Source organism: Ornithorhynchus anatinus, chromosome 1 (assembly GCF_004115215.2).
Source record: "Ornithorhynchus anatinus isolate Pmale09 chromosome 1, mOrnAna1.pri.v4, whole genome shotgun sequence".
In the NCBI taxonomy this organism is placed as follows: Eukaryota; Metazoa; Chordata; class Mammalia; order Monotremata; family Ornithorhynchidae; genus Ornithorhynchus; species Ornithorhynchus anatinus.
Window position 1 is genome coordinate 181,333,062 of NC_041728.1, and position 25,316 is coordinate 181,358,377.

The following is a 25,316-nucleotide window of genomic DNA, read 5'->3' on the forward strand; positions in this document are numbered from 1 at the left end:
GAACCGGGATCAGCCCCAGCTAGTAAGCACATAGGAAGCGCTCAACAAATACCATAATACCAGAAACGGTGGAACGAGGGGATGAAAGCGCCTCGCGGATAGGGCGGTTTATTCATCTCACGGTCACAGACATTCTCCTAGAGAAGCAGCGCGGCTCAGCGGGCAGAGCCCGGGCTCTGGAGTCAGAGGTCACGGGTTCGAATGCCGGGCTCCGCCCCTTGTCGGCTGGGTGACCGTGGGCGAGTCACTTCGCTTCTCTGGGCCTCAGTGAGCTCATGTGGAAAGTGGGGATGAAGACCGGGAGCCCCACGGGGGACGACCCGATCCCCCCCCGCGTCTCCCCCGGCGCTTAGAACGGCGCTCTGCACGTAGGAAGCGCTGAACCAATACCGACATCATCGCCGTCGTTATCATAATTACAACGTAGGTCTTGGCCTCCAGCGGCGAGAAGATCCAGTGGAGTTGAGCCAGGCAGCCGGGGGCGACCTCGCCCAGCGGGGAGAGGCAGGAGAAGACGGGATGGCGGAAGTTTTCCTCCCGGACCTTCTGCAGCGGCTCCGTCTGAATTTCGAAAGTCACCGGCACCGAACCCCCATTGTACAGCTCGTAGATCTGCGGGACGGACGGCGATGACGAGACTCTATTGATTCGACTGTCTCTCTCTCCATCACCCTATTTATTTTGTTAATGAGATGTCCGTCGCCTCGATTCTCTTTATTTGCTACTGTTTGAACGAGACCTTCCTCCCCTCGATTCTATTTATCGCCATCGTCCTCGTCCGTCCGTCTCCCCCGATTAGACCGTGAACCCGTCAGAGGGCGGGGACCGTCTCTGTCTGTCACCGATCCGTCCATTCCAAGCGCTTACTACAGTGCTCCGCACGTAGTGAGCGCTCAGTAAATACTACTGAATGAATGGATTTGGTTAACGAGACGTTCATCCCCTCGATTCTCTTTATCGCCATCGTTCTCGTCCGTCCGTCTCCCCCGACGAGACCGTGAGCCCGTCAGTGGGCGGGGACCGTCTCTCCCTGGGCCGATCCGTCCATTCCGAGCGCTCAGTCCGGTGCTCTGCACGTAGTGAGCGCTCGATAAATACTATTGAATGAATGAATATCTCCCCCAGCGCTTAGAACAGTGCTCTGCACACAGTATGCGCTTAACAAATAGCAACGTTATTATTCTCCGGGCCTCGGTGCCCTCGGTGGATCGAGCAGGGACGTGGGGGAGGAGTGGGGAAAACTGGCAACTCATCAGGCTTTCTGGTGGAAATGCACTTTCGGAAGAACTGTGGTTCCATCGACGGCATTTATCGAGCGCTCACTGAGTGCAGAGCGCCGTAATAAGCGCCTGGGAGACTAATGGTATCTGTTAAGCGATCACGATGTGCCAAGCACTGTTCTAAGCGCTGAGGTGGATACGATGTCATCAGGTTGGACACGGTCCCCGTCCCACACGGGGCTCACGGTCTTCATCCCCGTTTTTCGGATGAGGTAACTGAGGCCCGGAGAAGTGAGGTGACTTGACCGAGGTCACACCACAGACACGCGGCGGAGCCGGGATGAGAATCCGGGTCCTTCTGACTCCCAGGCCTGCGCGCTAGCCACTGCGCATCCCCCAGGAGAACTCTGGATCAATCGGTGGCATTTACCGAGCACTTACGGAGTGCAGAGCACTGCCATAGACACTCGGGAAGAGTACAATAAGTGCTCAGTCCAGTGCCCCGCGCACAGTAAGCGCTCAATAAATACTCTCGAATGAATACAACAGAGTCGTCGGCACGTCCCCTGCCCACAGCGAGTTTACAGTCTAGACAGAAGCGACGTGGCTCAGTGGCTTTGGAGAGGTCACGGGTTCTAATCCCGGCGCCGCCACTCGTCAGCTGGGTGACTTTGGCCAAGTCACTTCACTTCTCTGGGCCTCAGTGACCTCATCGGGAAAATGGGGATGAAGACCGGGAGCCCCACGCGGGACAACCTGATTACCCTGCATTTACCCCAGTGCTTAGAACAGTGCGTGGCCCCTAGTAAGCTCTTAACCAATACCATCATCATTATTATTAGATTAGACCGTATGCCCGTCAAAAGGCGGGGACTGTCTCGACCTGTTACCGATCTGTCCATTCCAAGCGCTTAGTACAGGGCTCTGCGCATAGTGAGCGCTCAATAAATACTACTGAATGAATGATTATTATTAATAATGATAATAATCTCCATTTTACAGATGAGGCACAGAGAAGTGAAGCAACTTGCCCATGATAATAATAATAATAATAATGTTGGCCTCTGTAAAGCGCTTACCTTACTACGTGCCGAGCACCGTTCTAAGCGCTGGGGTGGACACAGGGGAATCAGGTGGCCCCACGTGAGGCTCGCAGTTAATCTCCATTTTACAGATGAGGGAACCGAGGCACAGAGGGGTGAAGTGACCCGCCCACGGTCGCACAGCCGACGAGGGGCGGCACCGGGATCAGAACCCGTGAAGCCGGGATTGGAACCCCGTCCCTTCCGACTCCCGGGCCCAGGTAAGATGAGGTCCCTGAGGCCCAGAGAAGCGCAGCGACTTGCCCGAGGTCACCCAGCAGGAAGGTGGCGGGGCCGGGATTAGAACCCAGGTCCTTCCGGCTCCCGGGCCCGGGTTCCACCCACTAAGCCACGCCGCTTCTCTAATACTGAGCGCGGCGCGGGTTAAGCGCTTGCTATGTGCCAGACCCGGGCATCCCCTCCCCAGCGTTTAGTCCGGTGCTCTGCACGCGGTGAGCGCCCAGTGAATATGACTGGATGAATGAATGCCGGAATGAACGAACGAATGAATAAGCATTTCCCCGGCCTGCGGCTGGGGCCGCCCCGAGACCCCCCCGAGTGCAGACCCCCCCGCCGGCCCCCCCGCCCCCGATCCGCCCCCCGCTGACCTGCCGCGGGGGAAGACGGGTGCCGACGGCCACCGGGGCGAACTGGTGCTCGGCGGAGGTGAAGTGGAGGAAGCCCTGGCCCGGAGGCACGGTCACTCCCACGAAGCTCAGCTGCCGAGGAACGGGGCCGACACCGAGGACGTCGGGTGGGGAGGGATTGGGGCCCTTTACTCCTCGACCGCCCCCCACCCCCGCAAGCGCTCAGTCCAGCGCTCCGGATACGGTCGGCGCTCGATACGTAAGCTCGTCGTGGGCGGGGGGAACGGGTCCGATACACAGTGCTCGGTTGTCCTCTCCCAAGCGCTCAGTCCAGCGCTCCGGATACGGTCCGTGCTGAATAAATGAGCTCGCCGTGGGCGGGGAATGTCACCGTTATAGTTTTCGACTGTCCTCTCCCAAGCGCTCAGATCAGTGCTCTGGATCCAGTCGGCGCTCAATAAATAAGCTCGTCGTGAGCGGGGAATGTGACCGTTATAGCGTTCGATTATTGGCCTCTCCCAAGCGTTCAGTCCAGTGCCCTGGATCCAGTCGGCGCTCAATAAACGAGCCCGTCGCGGGCGGGGAATGGGTCCGATACAGTGCTCGGCTGTCCTCTCCCAAGCGCTCAGTCCAGTGCTCTGGATACAAGTGGCGCTCAATAAACAAGCTCACTGTGGGCAGGGAATGTGACCGTTACAGCGTTCGACTATCCTCTCCCTAGCGCTCAGTCCAGTGCTCTGGATCCAGTCGGCGCTCAATAAACGAGCCCGTCGTGGGCGGGGAATGGGTCCGATACGGTGCTCGGCTGTCCTCTCCCAAGCGCTCAGTCCAGTGCTCTGGATACAACTGGCGCTCAATAAATAAGCTCACTGTGGGCGGCGAATGTGACCGTTATAGTTTTCAACTGCCCTCTCCCAAGCGCTCAGTCCAGTGCTCTGGATCCAGTCGGCGCTCAATAAATAAGCCCGTCCACTTGTTCTGTTTCGCTCTGCTGCCTGCCTCCCCCCTTCTGGACCGTGAGCCCGTCGTCGGGCAGGGCTGGCCTCTCCCCGCGGCCCAGGCGCCCTTCCCAAGCGCTCAGTCCGGTGCTCGGCACCCAGCAGGCGCTCAGTAGATACGACTGAATCATACGCGGTGGAGCTGGGATTAGAACCCGGGTCCTCAAGCAGGGGCTCTTTCCACGGATGAGGCGGAGGGACCCAGGCGGTCGGTGGGGCCGGGAGGAGCGGGGGAGGAGGAAAGGGAGCGAGTCGGGGCGACGCGGAAGGGAGCGGGAGAAGACGGGAGCGGGGCGCGGTCAGGGAAGGCTCCCTGGAGGAGGCGGGCCCGGAGAGCGGTGACCTGACACGGCCAGGGAGGGCGGCGAGACGCCCCGCGGCCTGGGGTGTCCCGCGGGATCCCATCTCGTTCATTCAGCGCTAGCTACCGAGCGCCTACTGGGTGCGGAGCGCCGGACTGAGCGCCCGGAAAGTAGCAGGGTCGGGGTTGTCGCCAGCGGCTCCGGGTCGGGGAGACCGGGCGGGCCGGGGGCGGGGGGGTCCCCCTTACCAGGATCTCCCGGCCCCGGGACACCTTGAGCAGCACGGGTAAGCGGTCCGTTCCGGGAAAGCTGTGCCTGGAAGCGGGGAGGGAGACGAGGTCGGGGGGGATAATAACGTTGGTATCCGTTAAGCGCTTACTACGTGCGGAGCACCGTTCTAAGCGCTGGCAGATCCAGGGTCGTCAGGTCGTCCCACGCGGGGCTCACGGTCTTAGTCCCCGTTGTCCAGATGAGGGGACCGAGGCCCAGAGAAGTGAAGTGACTCGCCCACGGTCCCCCAGCTGACCAGGGGCGGGGCCGGGATCCGAACCCATGACCTCTGACTCCCAAGCCCGGGCTCTTTCCGCTGGTCCGCGCCGCTCCTCCTAATGATAACGTTGGTATCGCCCTGTATCTACCCCAGCGCTCGGAACGGTGTTCTGCACATAGTAAGCGCTTAACAAATACCGACGGTATTATTTGTTCGGCGCTCACTCTGTGCCGAGCACCGTTCTAAGCGCTGGGGGAGGTACAGGGTCATGAGGTCGTCCCCCGTGAGGCTCCCGGTCTTCACCCCCGTGTGACAGATGAGGGGACCGAGGCCCAGAGAAGGGAAGTGACTCGCCCACGGTCACCCAGCTGACGAGGGGCGGGGGCGGGATTCGAACCCACGACCTCTGACTCCCAAGCCCGGGCTCTTTCCGCTGAGCCGCGCCGCTTCTCTATCTGTATAGTGGGGATTGAGACGGCGAGCCCCACGTTGGACTGTGTCTAACCCAACTGGCTTCTATCCACCCCTGTGCTTAGTACAGTGCCTGGCACATGGTGAGCGCTTAACAAATACCACAGTTATTAGTATTAAGGGCCAAGCACTGTTCTAAGCACCGGGTTAGATACAAGGTAACTGGGTTGTCACAGCCCCTGTCCCACATAATAATAATAATAATAATAATAATAATAATAATAATAACAGTCTCAATCCCCAATGAGATTACCGAAGCCCAGAGAATAATAATAATGACGGTATTTGTTAGGCGCTTACTATGTGCCGAGCACCGTTCTAAGCGTTGGGGTTGATACAAGGTCATCAGGCTGTCCCATGTGGGGCTCCCAGTCTTCATCCCCATTTGACGGATGAGGTCACTGAGGCACAGAGAGGGGCGAAGTGACTTGCCCAAAGTCAAACACCTGACAGGTGGCCGAGGCGGGATTAGAACCCACGACCTCTGACTCCCAAGCCCGGCCTCCTTCCACTAAGCCACCCTGCTGCTCTATAACATTCATCCGGTAGTATTTACTGAGCACTTACCGTGTGCCGAGCACTGTACCAAGCGCTTGGAATGGACATTTCGGCAACAGATAGAGACGATCCCTGCCCAGTGACGGGCTCACGGTCTAATGATAATAATAATGATAATAATAATAATGATATTTGTTAAGTGCTTACTAGGTGTCGGGCACCGTGCCCCACGTGGGACAACCCGGCGACCCTGCATCTCCCCCGGCGCTCAGAACGGTGCTTGGCACATAGTGGGCGCTTAACAAATACCATCACTATGGTTATTATTTTAAAAAGGTCCGAGAGGAGACCGTGGGAGGCAGCGGTGGACAGGGATCATCAGCGTCTACTGTTGTAATGTGCTCGTCCAAGTGCTCGGTACAGTGCTCCGCACGCAGTCGGAATTTAATAAATACGATGGAATGAATGAATTCAATTCTATTTACCGACTACTTACTGTATGCAGAGCACTGCACCGAGTAACGACGACGTTGGTACCGGTGAAGCGCCTACTACGTGCCGAGCACCCTTCTAAGCGCCGGGGCAGATACGGGGCGGTCGGGCTGTCCCACGTGAGGCTCACGGTCCGAGTACCAAGCGAAGCAGCGCGGCTCAGCGGAAAGAGCCCGGGCTTCGGAGTCGGCGGTCATGGGTTCGAATCCCGGCCCGGCCACTCGTCAGCTGGGTGACCGGGGGCGAGTCGCTTCGCTTCTCTGCGCCTCGTGACCTCATCTGGAAAATGGGGATGAACTGGGAGCCTCCCGGGGGACGACCCGATCACCCTGTATCTCCGCCAGCGCTTAGAACGGTGTGCTCCGCCCGTAGTAAGCGCTTAACGAATAGCAACTTTATTGCCTTTTTATTTATTAAGTGCTGGGGAGAGCGAGAAGCAGCACGGCATAGTGTTGCACAGGGTCCGGGCCTGGCAGTCCGAAAGTCATGGGTTCTGATCCCGGCTCCGCCCCCCCCCGTCTGCCGTGTGACCTCGGCCAAGTCACTCCACTTCTCTGGGCCTCAGTTCCCTCATCTGGAAAACGGGGATTGAGACCGCGAGCCCCACGTGGGGCAGGGACGGCGTCCATCGCCCTCTGTTTGTCTCCACCCCGGCGCTCAGTAGAGTGCCCGGCCCATAGTAAGCGCTCGGCAAAAAGGCACAATCGGGGACGCTATGGAGCCCGGGCTTGGGAGTCAGAGGTCATGGGTTCTAATCCCCGCTTCACCACTTGTCCGATTAGACCGTGCGCCCGTCAGAGGGCAGGGACCGTCTCTATCTGTTACCGATGTGTCCGTTCCAAGCGCTTAGTCCAGTGCTCTGCACACGGTGAGCGCGCGATAAATACTACTGAATGAATGAATGAATGAATGAATGACCTCGGGCAAGTCACGTCACTTCTCTGGGCCTCAGTGACCTGGGAAATGGGGATGAAGACGGTTAGCTCCACGTGGGACGACCTGATGACCCCGTATCTCCCCCAGCGCTTAGACAGTGCTCGCACACAGTTAAGCGCTTCACAAATACCACCATCATTATTAAGCGTTGAGTACAGTGCTCTGCACATAGTAAGCGCTCAATAAATACTATTGCACGAAATTAAGCAGACACACGCGCGGCCCAGCGCGCGTTTACAGTCTGGGGATCGGAGAGGATCCGAACTCACGACCCGGTGACCGCCAGGCCCGGGCTCCGTCCGCTCCGCCACGCCGCTTCCTCCGCCTCCCCCGCCCCCGCAGAGGGGGAGGGCAAGGACGGAGATCCTTTGAGACCCCGATTAGACTGCCGGCCCGTCGTTGGGCAGGGACCGTCTCTATCTGTCACCGATTTGTCCATTCCAAGCGCTTAGTTCAGTGCCCTGCACATAGTAAGCGCTCAATAAATACTACTGAATGAATGAATTCTGTTAACAAGATGTTCATCCCCTCGATTCTGTTCATCGCCATCGTCCTCGTCCGTCCGTCTCCCCCGCTCAGACCGTGAGCCCGTCAGAGGGCGGGGACCGTCTCTATCTGCCACCGATTTGTCCGTTCCAAGCGCTTAGTCCAGTGCTCCGCACATAGTAAGCGCTCGATAGATACTACTGAATGAATGAATTCTGTTAACTAGACGTTCATCCCCTCGATTCTATTTATCGCCAGCGTTCTGGTCCGTCCGTCTCCCCCGATCAGACCGTGAACCCGTCAGAGGGCGGGGACCGTCTCTATCCGGTACCGATCCGTCCATTCCGAGCGCTTAGTCCGGTGCTCTGCACGTAGTGAGCGCTCGATAAATACCAGTGAACGAATGACTGAAGAGCTCCTTACCCCGGGTGGCCCCCGACACCCCGCTGCCCGCCGGGCACCTGTAGGTGAGCTCCACGGTCTGCTCCTGCCCCGGGTCCAGGCACCCGGCCCGGGGGGCGATGGAGAAGAGCTGGTTGTCCTGAACTCGCATCTGGTGCAGTTCTTGGGGGGTCAGGTCCATCTTCTCCGCCCAGAAGTCCGGGCTGATCCGCTGATCGCTGGGGAACAGGAAATTCCTAATAATGATAATGACGGTACTTAATAACAATAATAATAATAATGGCGTTTATTAAGCCCTTACTATGGGCCCAGCACTGTTCTAATAATAGCAATGTTGGTGTCTGTTAAGCGCTCACTATGTGCAGAGCACTGTTCTAAGTGCTGGGGGAGACACAGGGGAATCCGGCTGTCCCACGTGGGGCTCGCAGTCTTCGTCCCCATTTTACAGATGAGGGAGCTGAGGCCCAGAGAAGTGAAGTGACTCGCCCACGGTCACACAGCTGACGAGTGGCAGAGCTGGGATTCGAACTCATGACCTCTGACTCCAAAGCCCCGGCTCTTTCCACTGAGCCGCGCTGCTCCTCTTAGCAGTTCTAAGCGCTGGGGGGGGGATACGAGGCCATCAGGGTGTCCCACGTGGGGCTCACAGTCTTCATCCCCATTTGACAGATGAGGTGACTGAGGCCCGGAGAAGTGAAGCGGCTTAATAATGTTGGTATCTGTGAAGCGCTCACTCTGTGCAGAGCACCGTTCTAAGCGCTGGGGGAGATACGGGGTCGTCGGGTCGTCCCCCGTGAGGCTCCCGGTCTTCATCCCCATTTTACAGAGGGAGGGAACCGAGGCCCAGAGAAGTGAAGTGACTCGCCCACAGTCACACAGCTGACGAGCGGCAGAGCCGGGAGTCGAACTCGTGACCTCTGACTCCGAAGCCCGGGCTCTTTCCGCTGAGCCACGCCGCTTGCCCAAGGTCACACAGCAGACGAGTGGCGAAGCCGGGATTAGAACTCGTGAGCCCGTCGTTGGGCAGGGCCGGTCTCTCTCTGTTGCCCAACTGTCCATTCCAAGCGCTTGGTCCAGCCGCTCTGCACCAGTGAGCGCTCAATAAATACGACTGAATGAATGAATTAGAACCCCCGTGCTCTGACGTCCGATCCCACGCCCTTGCCCCTTCGCCACGCTGCTTCTCTGTTTGTTAGGCGCTTATTATTAATCGTACTGATTGAGCGCTTACCGCGTGCAAAGCACTGAACTTGGTGCCGGGCGCTGGACCGAGCGCTGGGGTGGATCCAAGCCAATCGGGTTGGACACGGTCCCCGTCCCGTGTGGGGCTCGCGGTCTCCGTCCCCATTTTCCAGATGGGGGAACCCGAGGCCCGGAGAAGGGAAGTGACTTGCCCAAGGTCACCCAGCAGACGAGCGGAGGGGCTGGGATTCGAACCCATGACGAGAAGCAGCGTGGCCTAGTGGCAAGAGCCCGGGCTCGGGAGTCGGAGGACGTGGGCTCCAAACCCGCGCCTCCGCCGCCTGTCCGCTGGGTGACCTTGGGCCGGTCACTTCGCTTCTCTGTGCCTCGGTGATCTCATCTGGAAAATGGGGATGAAGACTGGGAGCCTCGTGCGGGACGTCGCATCTACCCCAGCGCTTAGAACAGTGCTTGGCCCATAATAAGTGCTTAACAGATAATATAATTATTATCATTACGACCCCTTCTGACTCCCAAGCCCATGCTTTATCCTCTCCCAAGTGCTTAGAACAGAGCTCTGCACCCAGTAATAATAACAAGAATAATAATGATTGTGGTATCTATTAAGCGCTTACTATACGCCAGGCACACAGTAATAATAACGTCGGTATTTGTTAGGCGCTTACTGGGTGCCGAGCGCCGTTCTAAGCGCCGGGGGAGATACGGGGTCATCGGGTGGTCCCACGGGAGGCTCGCGGTCTCCGTCCCCATTTTCCAGATGAGGTCACTGAGGCCCAGAGAAGTGAAGTGACTCGCCCAAAGTCACCCAGCTGACGAGTGGCAGAGCCGGGAGTCGAACCCATGACCTCCGGATACCATGAGCCACGGATACCAGAAAATCGGGTCGGACCCGGTCCCGGTCCCATGGGGGGGCTCAAAGTCTCCATCCCCATTTTCCGGATGAGGGAACTGAGGCCCGGAGAAGGGAAGTGACTTCCCCAAGGTCACCCAGAAGACTGGTGGAGGAGCCGGGATGAGAACCCATGACCTTCTAATAAGAAGAAGAAGAAGAAGAAGAACATAATAATATTATTATTGAACAGACACAATCCCGGCCCACAACGAGTTTACAGTCTAGAGATTAGCTGGGATCAGATCTCATTCATTCATTCATTCGATCCATCGTATTTATTGAGCGCTTACCGTGTGCAGAGCACTGGACTGAGCGCTTGGAATGGACAACCGGGCAACGGAGAGAGACCGGCCCTGCCCCACGACGGGCTCCCGGCCTAGAAGGGTCTAGAGAAGCAGCGCGGCTCAGCGGCAAGAGTCCGGGCTTGGGAGTCAGAGGCCACGGGTTCGAATCCCGGCTCTGCCCCTTGTCAGCTGGGTGACCGCGGGCGAGTCGCTTCACTTCTCTGGGCCTCAGTGACCTCATCTGGAAAACGGGGATGAAGACCGCGAGCCTCACGTGGGACAACCTCGTTCCCCTGTACCTCCCCCAGCGCTTAGAACGGTGCTCTGCGCGTAGTAAGCGCTTAACAAATACCAACATCATCATCAACATTATCAGAAGGGGGAGACAGACAACAAAACAGGTAGACAGGCCTCCATAGCACTGAAATAAACAGAATTATTTCTCTCGTGACCTCCTGACTCCCAGGCCCGGGCTCTCCGCTCTCCCAATCACTTAATCCAGTGCTCGGCACCCAACCGGCGCTCAATAAATACGACTAACTGCCTGATCGGCCCCAGGGGGCCCCGGGGGGGGATCTCCCCTCCCTCGAACCCTGCCCCCGCTCCCCTCTGCGGCCCCTTCTCCGTCCCCCGGGCCTCGGCCCGCGGTGGCCGCGGACGCCCGCCCCGGCTCACCATCGAGCGGGCACCGCGCTGACGTTCCTGAAGAGCAGCAGGAAGACCGAAGGCCGGGCGTCCAGGGGGGCGGCTCCGAAGTTGAAGTCCAGCCCCCCGGGGGTGCCCACCGGGGGGATCCGCTGGACCCTGGGCGGCGGGAGAGAATAATAATAACCTCGGTATTCGTTAAGCGCCTACTATGCGCCGAGCACTGTTCTAAGCGCCGGGGGAGATCCGGGGGCATCGGGTGGTCCCCCGTGGGGCTCCCGGTCTTCACCCCATTTTCCAGATGAGGGAACTGAGGCCCAGAGAAGTGAAGTGACTTGCCCACGGTCCCCCAGCTGACAAGGGGCAGAGCCGGGATTCGAACCCGTGACCTCTGCCTCCCAGGCCCGGGCTCTTCGGGGCAGGCCCTCGGCCCGCGGGAAACCGCGGGAACCTTGGCCAGCCCTCGCCCGCCCCGCCCTCCCGGACCCAGGAGACCCCCCCCCCTCCGCCATCCCTGCGAGGGACAGGGACCGGCTCTCCGGAATAATAATAATAATAATTAGGGAATATCACCTTTGGTAAGCGCTTACTACGTGCCAGGCTCTCTAATAGCGGCAGTAACGATGGTGGTATCTGTTGAGCTTGATTCTATCTGTTAAGCTTGATTCTATCTATCGCCATCGTCCCCGTCCGTCCGTCTCCCCCGATCAGACCGTGAGCCCGTCGGAGGGCGGGGACGGCCTCTATCTGTCGCCCACTTGTCCGTTCCGAGCGCTTAGTCCAGTGCTCCGCACGTAGTGAGCGCTCGATAAGTACTACTGAATGAATGAAGTGCTGACCGGGGCGGGGGGGGGCCAAGCACCGTTCCAAGCACTGGGGGGGCTACAAGGTGATGGGATTGTCCCACGGGGGGCTCCCGGTCTTCATCCCCATCTTAATAATACTAACGTCGGTATCCGTGAAGCGCCCCCTAGGTGCCGGGCACCGTTCTAAGCGCCGGAGGGGGGGACCCGGGCTCGTCGGGCCGTCCCGGGCGAGGCTCCCGCTCTTCAGAAGAGGTCGCCGAGGCGCCCAGGAAGCGCCCGACGGGATTACGACCATCGTGACGAGGTCCTCCCGCCTCCCGGGCTCTTTCCGCGAGACCGGGCGGGGGGGAGGGGGGCGGAGGGGGCGGCGGGGGAGCCTCCTCGGGGGTCCTCACGAGCGTGGGGTGGGCTCCTCGCGGCGCAGCTCCGGCGGGGTGGGGTCCCGGCCCAGGTAGCCGTTGAGGGCGTCCAGGGAGAAGAGCCGCCACAGCCGGGTGCGGGCGACGCCCCGCGCGCCGCCCGCCGCGGAGGCGTCGACGACCTCCAGGGCCGGGTACACGCCCGTCGCCGTCGCCCTGCACAGCACCTTCCGCTCCCCCAGCTCCGACCCTGCGGGGAACGAGAAGGCCGGTGGGCCCGGGACCCCCGGCCCGCTCCCGCTCTCCGACGGCGATGGTCAGGCCCCCGCTGGGCGCCCGGCGCTCTAGTAACGTCGGTGTCGGTCAGGCGCCTCCTAAGGGGCCGAGCGGCGGTCTGAGCGCCGGGGGAGAGACGGGGTGGTGGGGTCGGCCCGCGTGAGGCTCCCGGTCTTCATCCCCATTGGACAGATGAGGGGACTGAGGCCCAGAGGATAATCACAATGTGGGCATTTGTCAAGCGCCTACTACGTGCCGAGCGCCGTTCCGAGCGCCGGGGGAGAGGCGGGGTCATCGGCTTGTCCCCCGTGAGGCTCCCGGTCGTCATCCCCATCTTCCAGATGAGGGGACCGAGGCCCAGAGAAGCGAAGCGACTCGCCCACGGTCACCCGGCTGACAAGGGGCGGAGCCGGGATCCGAACCCGTGACCCCCGACTCCCCAGCCCGGGCTCTTGCCACTGAGCCCCCGCTGCTTCATTAACGAGACGTCCGTCCCCTCGATTCTATTTATCGCTATCGTTCTCGTCCGCCCGTCTCCCCCGACTGGACCGGGAGCGCGTCAGCGGGCGGGGACCGTCCCGATCTGTGGCCGATCTGTCCGGCCCAAGCGCTCAGTCCAGTGCTCCGCACGTAGCGGGCGCTCGATGAATACCGCCGAACGAGCGAACGAGCGAGCGAAGGAAGAGCGGCCGGCACCTCGGCGGCCGAGGATGGCACCGCTGATGACCCAGGAGTAGCGCAGCCGGCGGGCGGGCCGGGCCGTCAGGCGCACGGCGGTCTTGGAGCGGGCGGCCACGGTCCCCTCGGTGGGCTCCAACTCCAGAGCTGCCGGGGATAACGACGGTAACGAGAACGGCGGTATCCGTTAAGCGCTTCCCGGGTGCCGGGCACCGTCCTAAGCGCCGGGGGAGATCCGGGGTCATCGGGTGGTCCCGCGCGAGGCTCCCGGTCAATCCCCATTTTACAGATGAAGTCACCGAGGCACCGGGAACAGTAACGATAACAACGGGGGTGTCCGCTGAGCGCTCGCTGCGTGCCGAGCGCCGTTCTAGGCGCCGGGGGAGATGCAGGGGGATGAGGTCGTCCCGCGTGGGGCTCGCGGCCCTCGTCCCCATTTGACAGATGAGGTCACCGAAGCACAGAGAGGTCAAGTGACTCGCCCACGGTCACCCGGCTGACAGGCGGCGGAGCCGGGATCGGAACCCCCGACCTCTGACTCCCAAGCCCGGCCTCTTTCCACCGAGCCGCGCTGCTTCTCACGTCCCCGGGGACGGGGGACGGAGGGGCCCGGGTGATCCCCGTCCCTCTCCCGGGGCCCCCTTCTCCCCACTAGCCCCAGCCGGGAGACCCCTCCCCCCACCCTCACCTCCTTCCTTGCACACACACACTAAGGGCCTGGTAAGCGCTCAATAAGCAGCGTGGCTCAGTGGAAAGAGCAAGGGCCGGGGAGTCGGAGGGAACGGGTTCAAATCCCGGCTCTGTCACTTAGCTGGGTGACTGCGACTTCACTTCTCTGGGCCTCAGTTCCCTCATCTGTCAAATGGGGATGAAGACCGGGAGCCCCTCGTGGGACAACCCGATGACCCCGGATCTCCCCCGGCGCTTAGAACGGTGCTCTGCACATAGGAGGCGCCTAACAGATACCAACATTATCATGAGCATTCGGCGCGGCTCAGTGGAAAGAGCCCGGGCTTGGGAGTCAGAGGTCACGGGTTCGAGTCCCGACTCCGCCGCTTGTCAGCTGGGTGACTGTGGGCAAATCGCTTCTCTGTGACTCAGTTACCTCATCTGTAAAATGGGGATTCAAACTGAGAGCCCCACGTGGGACAACCTGATTCCCCTGTGTCTCCCCCAGCGCTCAGAACGGTGCTCTGCACATAGTAAGCGCTTAACAAATACCAACATTATTATTATTATTATTAATAATAAACACGACCGAATGAATGAATGAATGAATGAATGAAAACCTGACAGTATAATGGACACATTCCCTGCCCACAACGAAATGCCGGTCGAGAGGGTCAGCTCTTTAATAACAATAATGATGACGATGGTGTTCGTTGAGCGCTTACTATGTGCCGAGCACCGTTCCGAGAGCCGGGGGAGATACAGGCTCATCAGGTTGTCCCGTATTTTTGAATCCCCGTTTTTCCAGGTGAGGTAACCGAGGCCCAAAGAAGTGAAGTGACTGGCCCGAGGTCACCCGGCAGACAAGTGGCGGAGTCGGCATTCGAACCCACGACCTCTGGCTTCCAAGCCCGGGCTCTTTCCACCGAGCCGCGCCGCTTCTCACAGGGTAACAGATTACACGTACAAATGGGCACAGTGCTGAGCGGGGGGGGGGGGGGGAGGGGGAGCAGAGGGAAAAGGGGGGAGAGCTCAATCTGGGAAGGCCTCCTCGGAGGAGGAGGAGGGCTTCGAACAGGGCTCTGCACCCAGCGAGCGCTCAGTGAATAGGACGGGACGGACTGAGGGAGGGGGCTGGAGTCCCAGCTGTCCCGGCGGTCGGCCCCGACGGCCTCCCCGTCCCCGGCGGCCCGGCCTCACCGAGGGGGTCTCGGCGGACGCGGTCGGGGTCGCGGGGTCCGCCGAGCGCCTGGTCCGCCCGCAGCCGATAGCGCAGGGCGCAGGTCCCGTCGTTGAGCAGCGTCAGCGTCCGGGTCTCCTCCTCGTGGACCAGCACCGGCCCGAAGTCCAGCTCCTCCTCCTTCACCTGGGGTCGGACCCCTCAATAAGGCTCAGCCGGTCGGGGGCGGCAAGGATCCAGCCCCCCCATCCTCCCCAAGGCCCGACCGTGAGCCCGTCTCTGTCGCCGAATCGCCCGTCCCCAGCGCTCGGTCCAGTGCTCCGCACGTGGCGCTCAGTAAATACCACCGAACGAACGCCGCCGGTCCCCTAGACCGTGAGCCCGCCGACGGACGGGGACGGTCTCTGTCCGTAGCCCGGCCGTCCGTTCCGAGCGCTGAGTCCGGTGCTCTGCACGTAGTCAGCGCTCGGTAAACGTGCATTCCGAGCGCTCAGTCCGGTGCTCCGCACAGAGTGAGCGCTCGATAAATACTATCGAATGAATGAATAAGTGCTACTGAACGAATGCCGCCGGTCTCCTAGACCGTGGGCCCGTCGACGGGCGGGGACGGTCTCTGTCCGTAGCCCGGCCGTCCGTGCCGAGCGCCCGGTCCGGTGCTCTGCCCGTAGTCAGCGCTCGATAAATACTATCGAATGAATGAATAAGTGCTACTGAACGAATGCCGCCGGTCTCCTAGACCGTGGGCCCGTCGACGGACGGGGACGGTCTCTGTCCGTAGCCCGGCCGTCCGTGCCGGGCGCCCGGTCCGGTGCTCTGCACGTAGTCAGCGCTCGGTAAATACGACTGAATGAACGCCGCCGGTCTTCTAGACCGTGAGCCCGTCGTCGGGCGGGGACGGTCTCTATCGGTTGCCGAATTGTCCCTTCCGAGCGCTCGGTACGGTGCTCTGCACACAGTAAGCGCTCAATAAATACGTCTGAATGAAGGCCCGCCTCCTCCAAGAGGCCTTCCCCGACTAAGCCCCTCCTTTCCTCTTCTCCCCCTCCCTTCCGCGTCGCCCCGACTCGCTCCCTCTCTTCATCCCCCCCCTCCCCGCCCCGCACCACTTAGGTCCACCTCCGTCATTAATTTCTTTCTATTCACGTCCCCCTCCAGACCGTCAGCTCGCTGTGGGCAGGGAATGCGTCGGTTGATTGCTCTCCTCTCCCAAGCGCTTAGCCCAGTGCTCCGCACACACGAAGCCCTCGATAAATCCCGTTTAATTATCATTAATCACGGTATCCGTCAAGCGCTTACTGTGTGCCGGGCGCCGTACTAAGCCCTCGGGTGGATACCGTCAGTGGGCAGGGATCGTCTCTATCTGCTGCCGAACTGTCCTTTAAAAATGGTGGTATTTGTTAAGCGCTTACTATGCGCAAAGCACCGTTCTAAGCGCTGGGGGAAACAAGGTGGTCAGGCTGTCCCACGTGGGGCTCCCCGTTTTAATCCCCATTTTCCAGATGAGGGAACTGAGGCCCAGAGAAGCGAAGCGACTTGCCCCAAGTCGCGCAGCTGGCAAGCGGCGGAGTCGGGATTCGAACCCGTGAACTCTGACTCCCAAGCCCGGGCTCTTTCCACTGTACCACGCTGCTCCTCCAAGCGCTTAGTCCAGCGCTCTGCATTCAACAGCATTTACTGAGCGCTTACAATGTGCTCGATAAATATTATTAAACACTGCTGAATGCAGGGCACTGGACTAAGCGCTTGGAACGCACAATTAAGCGCTCCATAAATACGACTGAAGGAATACCAGCAAATCGGGTTGAACGCAGTCCCTGTCCCACGGTGGGGGAGGTCACAGTCTCAATCCCCATTTGACAGATGAGGTCACTGAGGCCCAGAGATGCAGGCGACCTGCCCGGGGTCACCCCGCAGACAAGTGGCGGAGCCGGGATTAGAACCCATGACCTTCTGCCTCCCAGGCTGCTTCTGCACACGGTAAGCGCTCAAGAAATACGACTGATCGACTGACTCGCTCCCTTTCTTCATCCCTGTCCCAGCCCCGCACCGCTTAGGTCCACATCCCTCATTTCGTTTATTTCTATTCACGTCCGTCTCCCTCTCTGGACTGTCGGCTTCTCGTTCATTCATTCGATAGTATTTATTGAGCGCTTACCGTGTGCAGAGCACCGGCCTGAGCGCTCGGAATGGACAAATCGGGCAGGGACGGTCTCTATCTGTCACCCCGTTGTCCATTCCGAGCGCTCAGTCCAGTGCTCTGCACACGGTAAGCGCTCAATAAATTCGACTGAATAATCATGAAACAATCCTATCTGTCGAGCCCCTCCTGTGCGCCGGGCCCTGTACCAAGCGCCGCACAAGCAAATCGGGTGGGAGCCGATCCCCGTCCCACCTGGGGCTCACAGTCCCCGTCCCCATTTCGACGAGGAAACCGAGGCCCGACGAGCGCGACGGAGCCACCGGGCCGAGGTCGCCCAGCAGACGCGTGCCGGGGCGGGATCGGCCCGTCGCCGGGCGGGGACGGTCCCCGTCGCCGAACGGTCCATTCCGAGCGCTCAGTCCAGTGCCCTGCACGTAGCGGGCGCTCGATCGATACTATTGAATGAATGGATCGGAAGCCAGGCCCTCCTGCCCCGCCCAGGCCCCGGCTCCCCCCACCCCGGCTCCGCCGAGGTGTTTTTCCCGCCCCGTGCCCTCTCCGGGGGTCCCGGGCGCGAGGATCCTCACCGTGAGGTGGCCGGCGGTGCCCTCCCCGCTCACCCGCAGGAAGGAGCGGGTCACGGCGGAGGCCGGCGGCGGCGCGGACCCCGTGGCCACCCACGCCCACAGGCCCACGCGGAGCCGGTACTCGGCCTCCTCCGCCGGCGTGAAGGTCCACACCTGCCTCTACAGCCGACGGGAGAGAAGGGGAGGAAGGGGAGACCGTCAGACCCCTCCGAGACAGACGCCCCCCCTGCCCACCTCCACCCTCCCCGGCCCGGCTTCTCGCCCCCGGGGTTGCCCCCAGGGAATGTGGCTGCCTAATAATCCGTCTAATAATAATCCCTGGGCACTGTCGATTGTTCTACTGTACCCTCCCGAGTGCTTAATGATACTAAAAATGATCACCGGGCATTGGCGATTGCTCTACTTGTACCCTCCCGAGTGCTGAATACTAATAAAAATGGTCATAGGGTGTTGTTGATTGCTCTGTTGTACCCTCTCAAGTCCTTAACAATAAAAATAATGATCACTGGGCATTGATGATTGCTCTACTGTATCCCCCAAGTGCTTAATAATAATAAAATAATAATAACGTGGGTATTTGTTAAGCGCTTCCTATGTGCAGAGCACCGTTCTAAGCGCTGGGGTAGACACAGGGGAATCAGGTTGTCCCACGAGGGGCTCACAGTCTTAATCCCCATTTTACAGATGAGGGAACTGAGGCCCAGAGAAGTGAAGTGACTTGCCCACAGTCACACAGCTGACAAGTGGCGGAGCTGGCATTCGAACCCGTGACCTCTGACTCCAAAGCCCGTGCTCTTTCCACTGAGCCATGAAATGATCATAGGGCATTATTGATTGCTCTACTGTCCCCTCCCGAGTGCTTAATGATACTAAAAATGATCATAGGGCATTGGTGATTGCTTTACTGTACCCTCCCGAGTGCTTAATAATACTAAAAATGATCATAGGGCATTGGTGATTGCTCTACTGTACCCTCCTAAGTGCTTAATAATAAAAAAAGATCATTGGGCACTGTTGATCGTTCTACTGTACCCTCCCAAGTGCTTAATAATAATAAAAACAATGATCACTGGGCGTTGGCGATTGCTCTACTGTACCTTCCCAAGTGCTCAGTAATAAAAAAATGATCACTGGCATTGGTGATTGCTCTATTGTACCCTCCCAAGTGCTTAATGATACTAAAAATGATCACTGGGCATTGGTGATTGCTCTACTGTACCCTCCCGAGTGCTTAATGATAATAAAAATGATCACTGGACACTGTTGATTGCTCTACTGTACCCTCCCAAGTGCTCAATAATAATAAAAATGATCACTGGCATCGGTGATTGCTCTATTGTACCCTCCCAAGTGCTTACTAATAAAAATCATTCATTCATTCAATAGTATTTATTGAGCGCTTACTACGTGCAGAGCACTGGACTAAGCGCTTGGAACATAAAATTCGGCGACATTTGATCGCTCTGTTGTACCCTCCCAAGTGTTTAATAGTAATGGTGATTGTGCACCGGTGATTGCTCTATGGTACTTAATGATACGAGCCCGTCACTGGGCGGGGCTGGTCTCTATCTGTTGCCCAATTGTCCATTCCAAGCGCTTAGTCCAGTGCTCTGCACATAGGAAGCGCTCAATAGATACAACTGAATGAATGAATAATACTGGTGCAAGTTTATAGCTGTACTGTACTCTCCCACGTGCTTAGGAATAATAATAATAATGCATGTTTATTGCTGTATTGTACTCTCCCAAGTGCTTAATAATAATAATGATAATAATACATGTTTATTGCCGTATTGTACTCTCCCAAGTGCTTAATGATAATAATAACGGTGCATGTTTATTGCTGTATTGTACTCTCCCAAGTGCTTAAATAATAATGATATTAACAGTGCGTGTTTATTCCTGCACTGTACTGTCCCAAGTGCTAAATAATCATAATAGTAATGGTGCATTGTTTATTGCTATATTGTACTCTCCCAGGCGCTTAATAATAATAACAATGATAATAATGGTGCCTGTTTACTGCACCATTCATTCATTCACCGTTTACTGAGGTAGCGTGGCTCAGTGGAAAGAGCCCGGGCTTGGGAGTCAGAAGTCATGAGTTCGAATCCCGGCTCTGCCACTTGTCAGCTGTGTGACCGTGGGCGAGTCACTTCCCTTCTCTGTGCCTCAGTTCCCTCATCCGGAAAATGGGGATGAAGACTATGAGCCTCCCGTGCGACAACCTGATGACCCTGTATCTCCCCCAGCGCTTAGAACGGTGCTCTGCACATCGCGAGTGCTTAACAAATACCAACATTATTATTATTATTACTGCTGCATTGTACTCTCCCAAGTGCTTAATAATAATAAAAATTGTGCAGTGCTTATTACTGTCTGTATTGTACTCTCCCTCCTCCTCCTCCTTCTTCTCCTCCTCCTCCTCTTCCTCCTTCTACTACTCCTCCTCTTCCTCCTTCTCCTCCTCCTCCTCTTCCTCCTTCTCCTTCTCCTCCTCCTCTTTCTTCTCCTCCTCCTCCTCTTCCTCCTTCTCCTTCTTCTCCTCCTCCTCCTCTTCCTCCTTCTTCTCCTCCTCCTCCTTCTCCTCCTCCTCCTCCTCTTCCTCCTTCTACTTCTCCTCCTTCTCCTCCTCTTTCTTCTCCTCCTCCTCCTTCTCCTCCCCCTCTTTCTTCTCCTCCTCCTCCTCTTCCTCCTCCTCCTCTTCCACCTCCTCCTTCTCCTGCTCCTCCTCCTCTTCCTTCTCCTCTTTCTCCTCCTCCCTCCTCTTTCTTCTCCTCCTCCTCCTCCTTCTCTTCTTTCTTCTCCTCCTCCTCCTCCTCTTCCTCCTTCTCTCCTCCTCCTTCTCCTCTTCCTCCTTCTCCTCCTCCTCCTCCTCCTCCTCCTCCCCTCCTCCTCCTCTTTCTTCTCCTCCTCCTCCTCTTCCACCTTCTACTTCTCCTCCTCCTTCTCCTCTTTCTCCTCCTCCTCCTCCTCTTCCTCCTTCTCTTTCTTCTCCTCCTCCTCCTCTTCCTCCTTCTACTTCTCCTCCTCCTTCTCCTCCTCCTCCTTCTCCTCCTCCTTCTCCTCCTCCTTCTCCTCTTTCTCCTCCTCCTCCTCCTCCTCCTCCTCCTCTTTCTTCTCCTCCTCCTCCTCTTCCACCTTCTACTTCTCCTCCTCCTCCTTCTCTTCCTCCTTCTCCTTCTCCTCCTTCTCCTCCTCTTCCTCCTTCTCCTTCTTCTCCTCCTCCTCCTCTTCCTCCTTCTACTTCTCCTCCTCCTCCTCCTCCTCCTTCTCCTCCTCCTCCTCCTTCTACCTCTCCTCCTCCTCTTCCTCCTACTTCTCCTCCTTCTCCTCCTCTTTCTTCTCCTCCTCCTCCTCCTCTTCCTCCTTCTCCTCCTCCCCCTCCTCCTCCTCCCAGGGCTCGACCCCCCTCCATCCCCTGCGCCCCCCCCGCCCCCCCCGCTCCGGGGCCGGCTTGGCGGGGGGCAGTGTGGGAGGGCAGGGGGCTCCTCCGAGGCCCACCCCCTCCCCGGGCCTCCGTCTCGCCCGTCCCGCCGCCGCCCCGACCCCCGTCCCGCCTCTGGTCCGTAAGGTCCTCCCTCCTCAAATCCCCCCAGACAATTCCTCTCTCCCTCTTCAAAGGTTTCCTGAAGGCCCACCTCCTCCAGGAAGCCTTCCCTGAGCCCCCCCTTTCCTCCTCCCCCGCTCCCTTCTGCGTCGCCCCGACTCCCTCCCTTTCTTCATCCCCCCCCCCCCCCGCCCCACAACACGTGCGTATAGATCTGATATTTATTCATTCATTCAATCGTATTTAGTGAGCACTTACCGTGCGCAGAGCACTGGTCTAAGCGCTTGGAATTCGGCCACACGTAGAGACCGTCCCTGCCCAACCCCGGGCTCACGGTCTAAATTTATCTACGGATCGACTATCCTTAGATAGCGCGGCTCGGCGGCGAGAGCCCGGGCCGGGGAGTCCGAGGTCACGGGTTCAAATCCCGGCTCCGCCGCTTGTCAGCCGGGTGACTCTGGGCGAGTCACTTGACTTCTCTGGGCCTCAGTCACCCCATTTGGAAAACGGGGATGAAGACTGGGAGCCCCACGTGGGACGAGCTGATCGCCTTGTATCCTTCCCGGCGCTTAGAACAGTGCCGGGCACATAGTAAGCACTTAACAAATACCATCGTTATTATTATTATCATCATCAATTATGAGATCGATGCCTGTCTTCATGTTCGGTTTTGTTGTCCGCCTCCCCCGTTCAGACCGTGAGCCCGCCGTCGGGCAGGGATCGTCTCTCTCGGTTGCCGATCTGTCCATTCCAAGCGCTTAGTACGGCGCTCTGCACACAGTAGGCGCTCAATAAATACTACTGACTGAATGAATGATGTTAATGTCTGTCTCCCCCTCTAGGCTGCGAGCTCGTTGTGGGCAGGGAATGTGTCCGTTCATTCCGTCGTCCTCTCCCAAGTGCTTAGTCCGGTGCTTTGCACACAGTAAAGCGCTCACTAAATACGGCCGGATGAATGAATGCGGACGGTCTCTATCTGTTGCCGAATTGTCCATTCCAAGCGCTCAGTCCAGTGCTCTGCACATCGTGAGCGCTCAGTAAATACTATCGGATGAATGGAGGCCGGGCCTGGGACTCAGAAGGACCCGGGTTCCAATCCCGGCTCCGCCACGCATTGGCTGTGTGACCTTGGGCAAGCCAGCTAACTTTCCCGTGCCTCAGTTCCCTCCTCCGTAAAATGGGGATTGAGGCCGTGAGTGAGCCCCACGTGGGTCAGGGACGGCGTCCACCCCCGTTTGCCTGTATCCACCCCCGCGCTTAGTACGGTGCCCGGCACCTAGTAAGCACTTAAAAAATGCCACAATTATTAGAAAGAGCACGGGCCTGGGAATCAGAAGACGTGAGTTCTAATCCCGCCCCGCCCCTCGTCCGCTGCGTGACCTTAGGCAAGTCACTTCAATTCACTGCTCCATCCCTGCGCTTAGCACGGTGCCTGGCACAGAGTAAGCACTTAAACACTATCATCGTTATTATTATTAGACCCTCCTCTCTGCCTGTCTCCCCCTCTAGACCGAAAACTCACTTTGGGCGGGGAACGTGTCTGCTGTATCTCCCCCAGCGCTTAGAACAGTGCTCTGCACATAGTAAGCGCTTAACAAATACCAACGTTATTATTATTATTATTATTATTATATTGTTGCATTTTACTCTCCCAAGTGCTCAGCCCAGTGCTCTGCACAGAGTAAGCACTCAATAACGTAGTGGAAAGAGCCCAGGCTTGGGAGTCGGAGGACAGGGGTTCCGATCCCGGCTCCGCCGCTCGTCAGCTGGGGGACTGTGGGCAAGTCACTTAAGAGAAGCAGCGCGGCTCAGTGGCCAGAGCCCGGGCTTGGGAGCCACGGGTCATGGGTTCGAATCCCGGCTCGGCCACTTGTCAGCCGGGGGGCAAGTCACTTCACTTCTCAGTTGCCTCATCTGGAAAATGGGGATGAAGACCGGGAGCCTCCCGTGGGCCAACCTGATGACCCTGGATCTCCCCCGGCGCTTAGAACGGTGCGCGGCACGTAGTAGGCGCTTAACGAATACCACTGGGATCGACGTCACCATCCCGGGATGCGAGGGGAGGACTCACGGCGGCCTGGTTGGGCAGGACGAGCCCGGAGGCGGGCTGGACTTGGAGGAGGTCGGCGCGGCCGGACGGGATCCGCCACTGGAAGGCCAAGGGCAGGCGACTGCTGCTCCGCAGGCTCAAGGAGCGGGTGGAGGGGAAGCCCACGAGGGCCGGCGGGAAGCAGAGATTCCCGCCTCCTTCCAGCCGCAGCTGCGCCGACTCCTCCCGGCTCAGCAACGTGATCTCCTGCGGAGAGGGAGAGGGTCCGGGTGGAAGAGGGGGCGCTTAGTCAGTAGTATCTATTGAGCGCTTAATACGTGCGGACCACTGTACTGAACGTTCGGAATGCACAATTCGGTAACAAATAGGGACCATCCCTGCCCACTGACGGGCTCACGGTCTGATCGCGTGGCTCAGTGGAAAGAGCCCGGGCTTCGGAGTCAGAGGTCGTGAGTTCGACTCCCGGCTCTGCCACTCGTCAGCTGTGCGACTGTGGGCGAGTCGCTTCACTTCTCTGGGCCTCAGTGACCTCATCTGGAAAATGGGGATGAAGACTGTCAGCCTCACGTGGGACGACCTGATGACCCTGGATCTCCCCCAGCGCTTAGAACGGTGCTCTGCACCTAGTAAGCGCTTAACAAATACCAACATCACTATTAGGGAGAGGGGGAGGAGCAGAGGGAAAGGGGGGGGAAGAGGGCTCGGCTGAGGGGAGGTGAAGGGGGGCAGAGAGGGAGCGGAGGGAAAAGGGGAGCTCGGTGTGGGAAGGCCTCCTGGAGGAGGTGAGCTCTCAGGAGGGCTCTGAAGAGGGGAAGAGAGCGAGTTCGGCGGAGGCGAGGAGGGAGGACGTTCCGGGACCGCGGGAGGACGCGGCCCGGGGGTCGACGGCGGGACGGGCGAGAACGGGGGACGGCGAGGAGGCGGGCGGCGGAGGAGCGGAGCCTGCGGGGTGGGCGGGAGAAAAAGATAAAGGAGGACAGGTAGGAGGGGGCGAGAGGATGGACGGCCTCGAAGCCCAGAGTGAGAAGTTTTTGTTTCGTGCGGAGGTCGATGGGCAACCGCTGGAGGATTTTGAGGAGGGGAGTGACGGGCCCAGAGCCTTTCTGCGGGAAGACGAGCCGGGCGGCGCAGTGAAGAATAGACCGGAGCGGGGAGAGACGGGAGGGAGGGAGATCGGAGAGGAGGCGGACACGATAATCCAGCCGGGATATGACGAGAGCCCGTACCGGTAAGATAACCGTTTGGGTGGAGAGGAGAGGGCGGATCTCGGCGTTACTGTAAAGGTGAGACCGGCAGGCCTCGGTGACCGATTGGATGTGTGGGGTGAATGAGAGAGCTCAGTCAGTCAATCCTATGTACTGAGCGCTCACCGCAAGCACAGCACTATCAAGAGCTTGGCTCTCCTTCTCCCACTCGCCCAGACTCACCGGAAAGGGAGGAGGCGTCGGCTTCCTTCCCTCACCCCGATGCCGCTTCCGCACTATCCCTCCTCCCCCTTCCCTTCCTTCAAAGCCCATATCATTCGCCCCTCTACCGCCCTCCCGGTCCCGCCTCCGACTTCTTCGACCACCTAGACCCCTTGCTCACCTTCCTCCTCTCCTTCTCTCTGCCCACTCTGATCCTCGGAGACTTGAACATCCACACGGATGTACCCGGCGACTCCTCTGCCGCCCGCCCGCCATCCCTCCTCGACTCCGCCGACCTCCTGCTCCACCGTACCGCGCCCGCTCGCCGACTCGGTCACACCCTCCATCTCGTCATCTCCTACCGCCGCACCATCTCCTCCCTCGCCGACTCGGAAATCCCTCTCTCTGACCGTAACCTTCTCACCTGCCTCATCTCTCACACTCCCTCCCCCTGCAGATCTTCGCTACTCCCCCACGGAGACCTCCGCTCTCTCGATCCCACCCGTCTTTCCGAAAGCATCTCTCCCCACCTCGCCGCCCCGTCCTCGCTCCCCACTCCCGACGATCGGGTCTCCGCTCTCGACCTCCGCCCTCTCTACTCATCTCGACCCCTCTCGCCCCCCTTTC

At 58.9% G+C, this 25,316-nt stretch overlaps 1 protein-coding gene across 2 annotated transcripts in view; it reads right to left on the reverse strand.

Annotated features, from left to right (window-relative positions):
- Positions 1–25,316, reverse strand: part of CFAP65 (cilia and flagella associated protein 65) — an 87,291-nt gene that overhangs the window by 20,042 nt on the left and 41,933 nt on the right. For both annotated transcript variants that reach the window (XM_039913520.1, XM_029064269.2), the window contains 10 exons: positions 23,305–23,529; positions 17,684–17,842; positions 14,977–15,142; positions 13,126–13,254; positions 12,190–12,403; positions 11,019–11,147; positions 8,024–8,200; positions 4,438–4,504; positions 2,911–3,021; positions 421–612 (listed from right to left, as the gene is read on the reverse strand). In XM_039913520.1, coding sequence (XP_039769454.1) covers positions 421–612; positions 2,911–3,021; positions 4,438–4,504; positions 8,024–8,200; positions 11,019–11,147; positions 12,190–12,403; positions 13,126–13,254; positions 14,977–15,142; positions 17,684–17,842; positions 23,305–23,529 — 1,569 coding nt within the window. The remainder of the gene's footprint in view (positions 1–420; positions 613–2,910; positions 3,022–4,437; positions 4,505–8,023; positions 8,201–11,018; positions 11,148–12,189; positions 12,404–13,125; positions 13,255–14,976; positions 15,143–17,683; positions 17,843–23,304; positions 23,530–25,316) is intronic.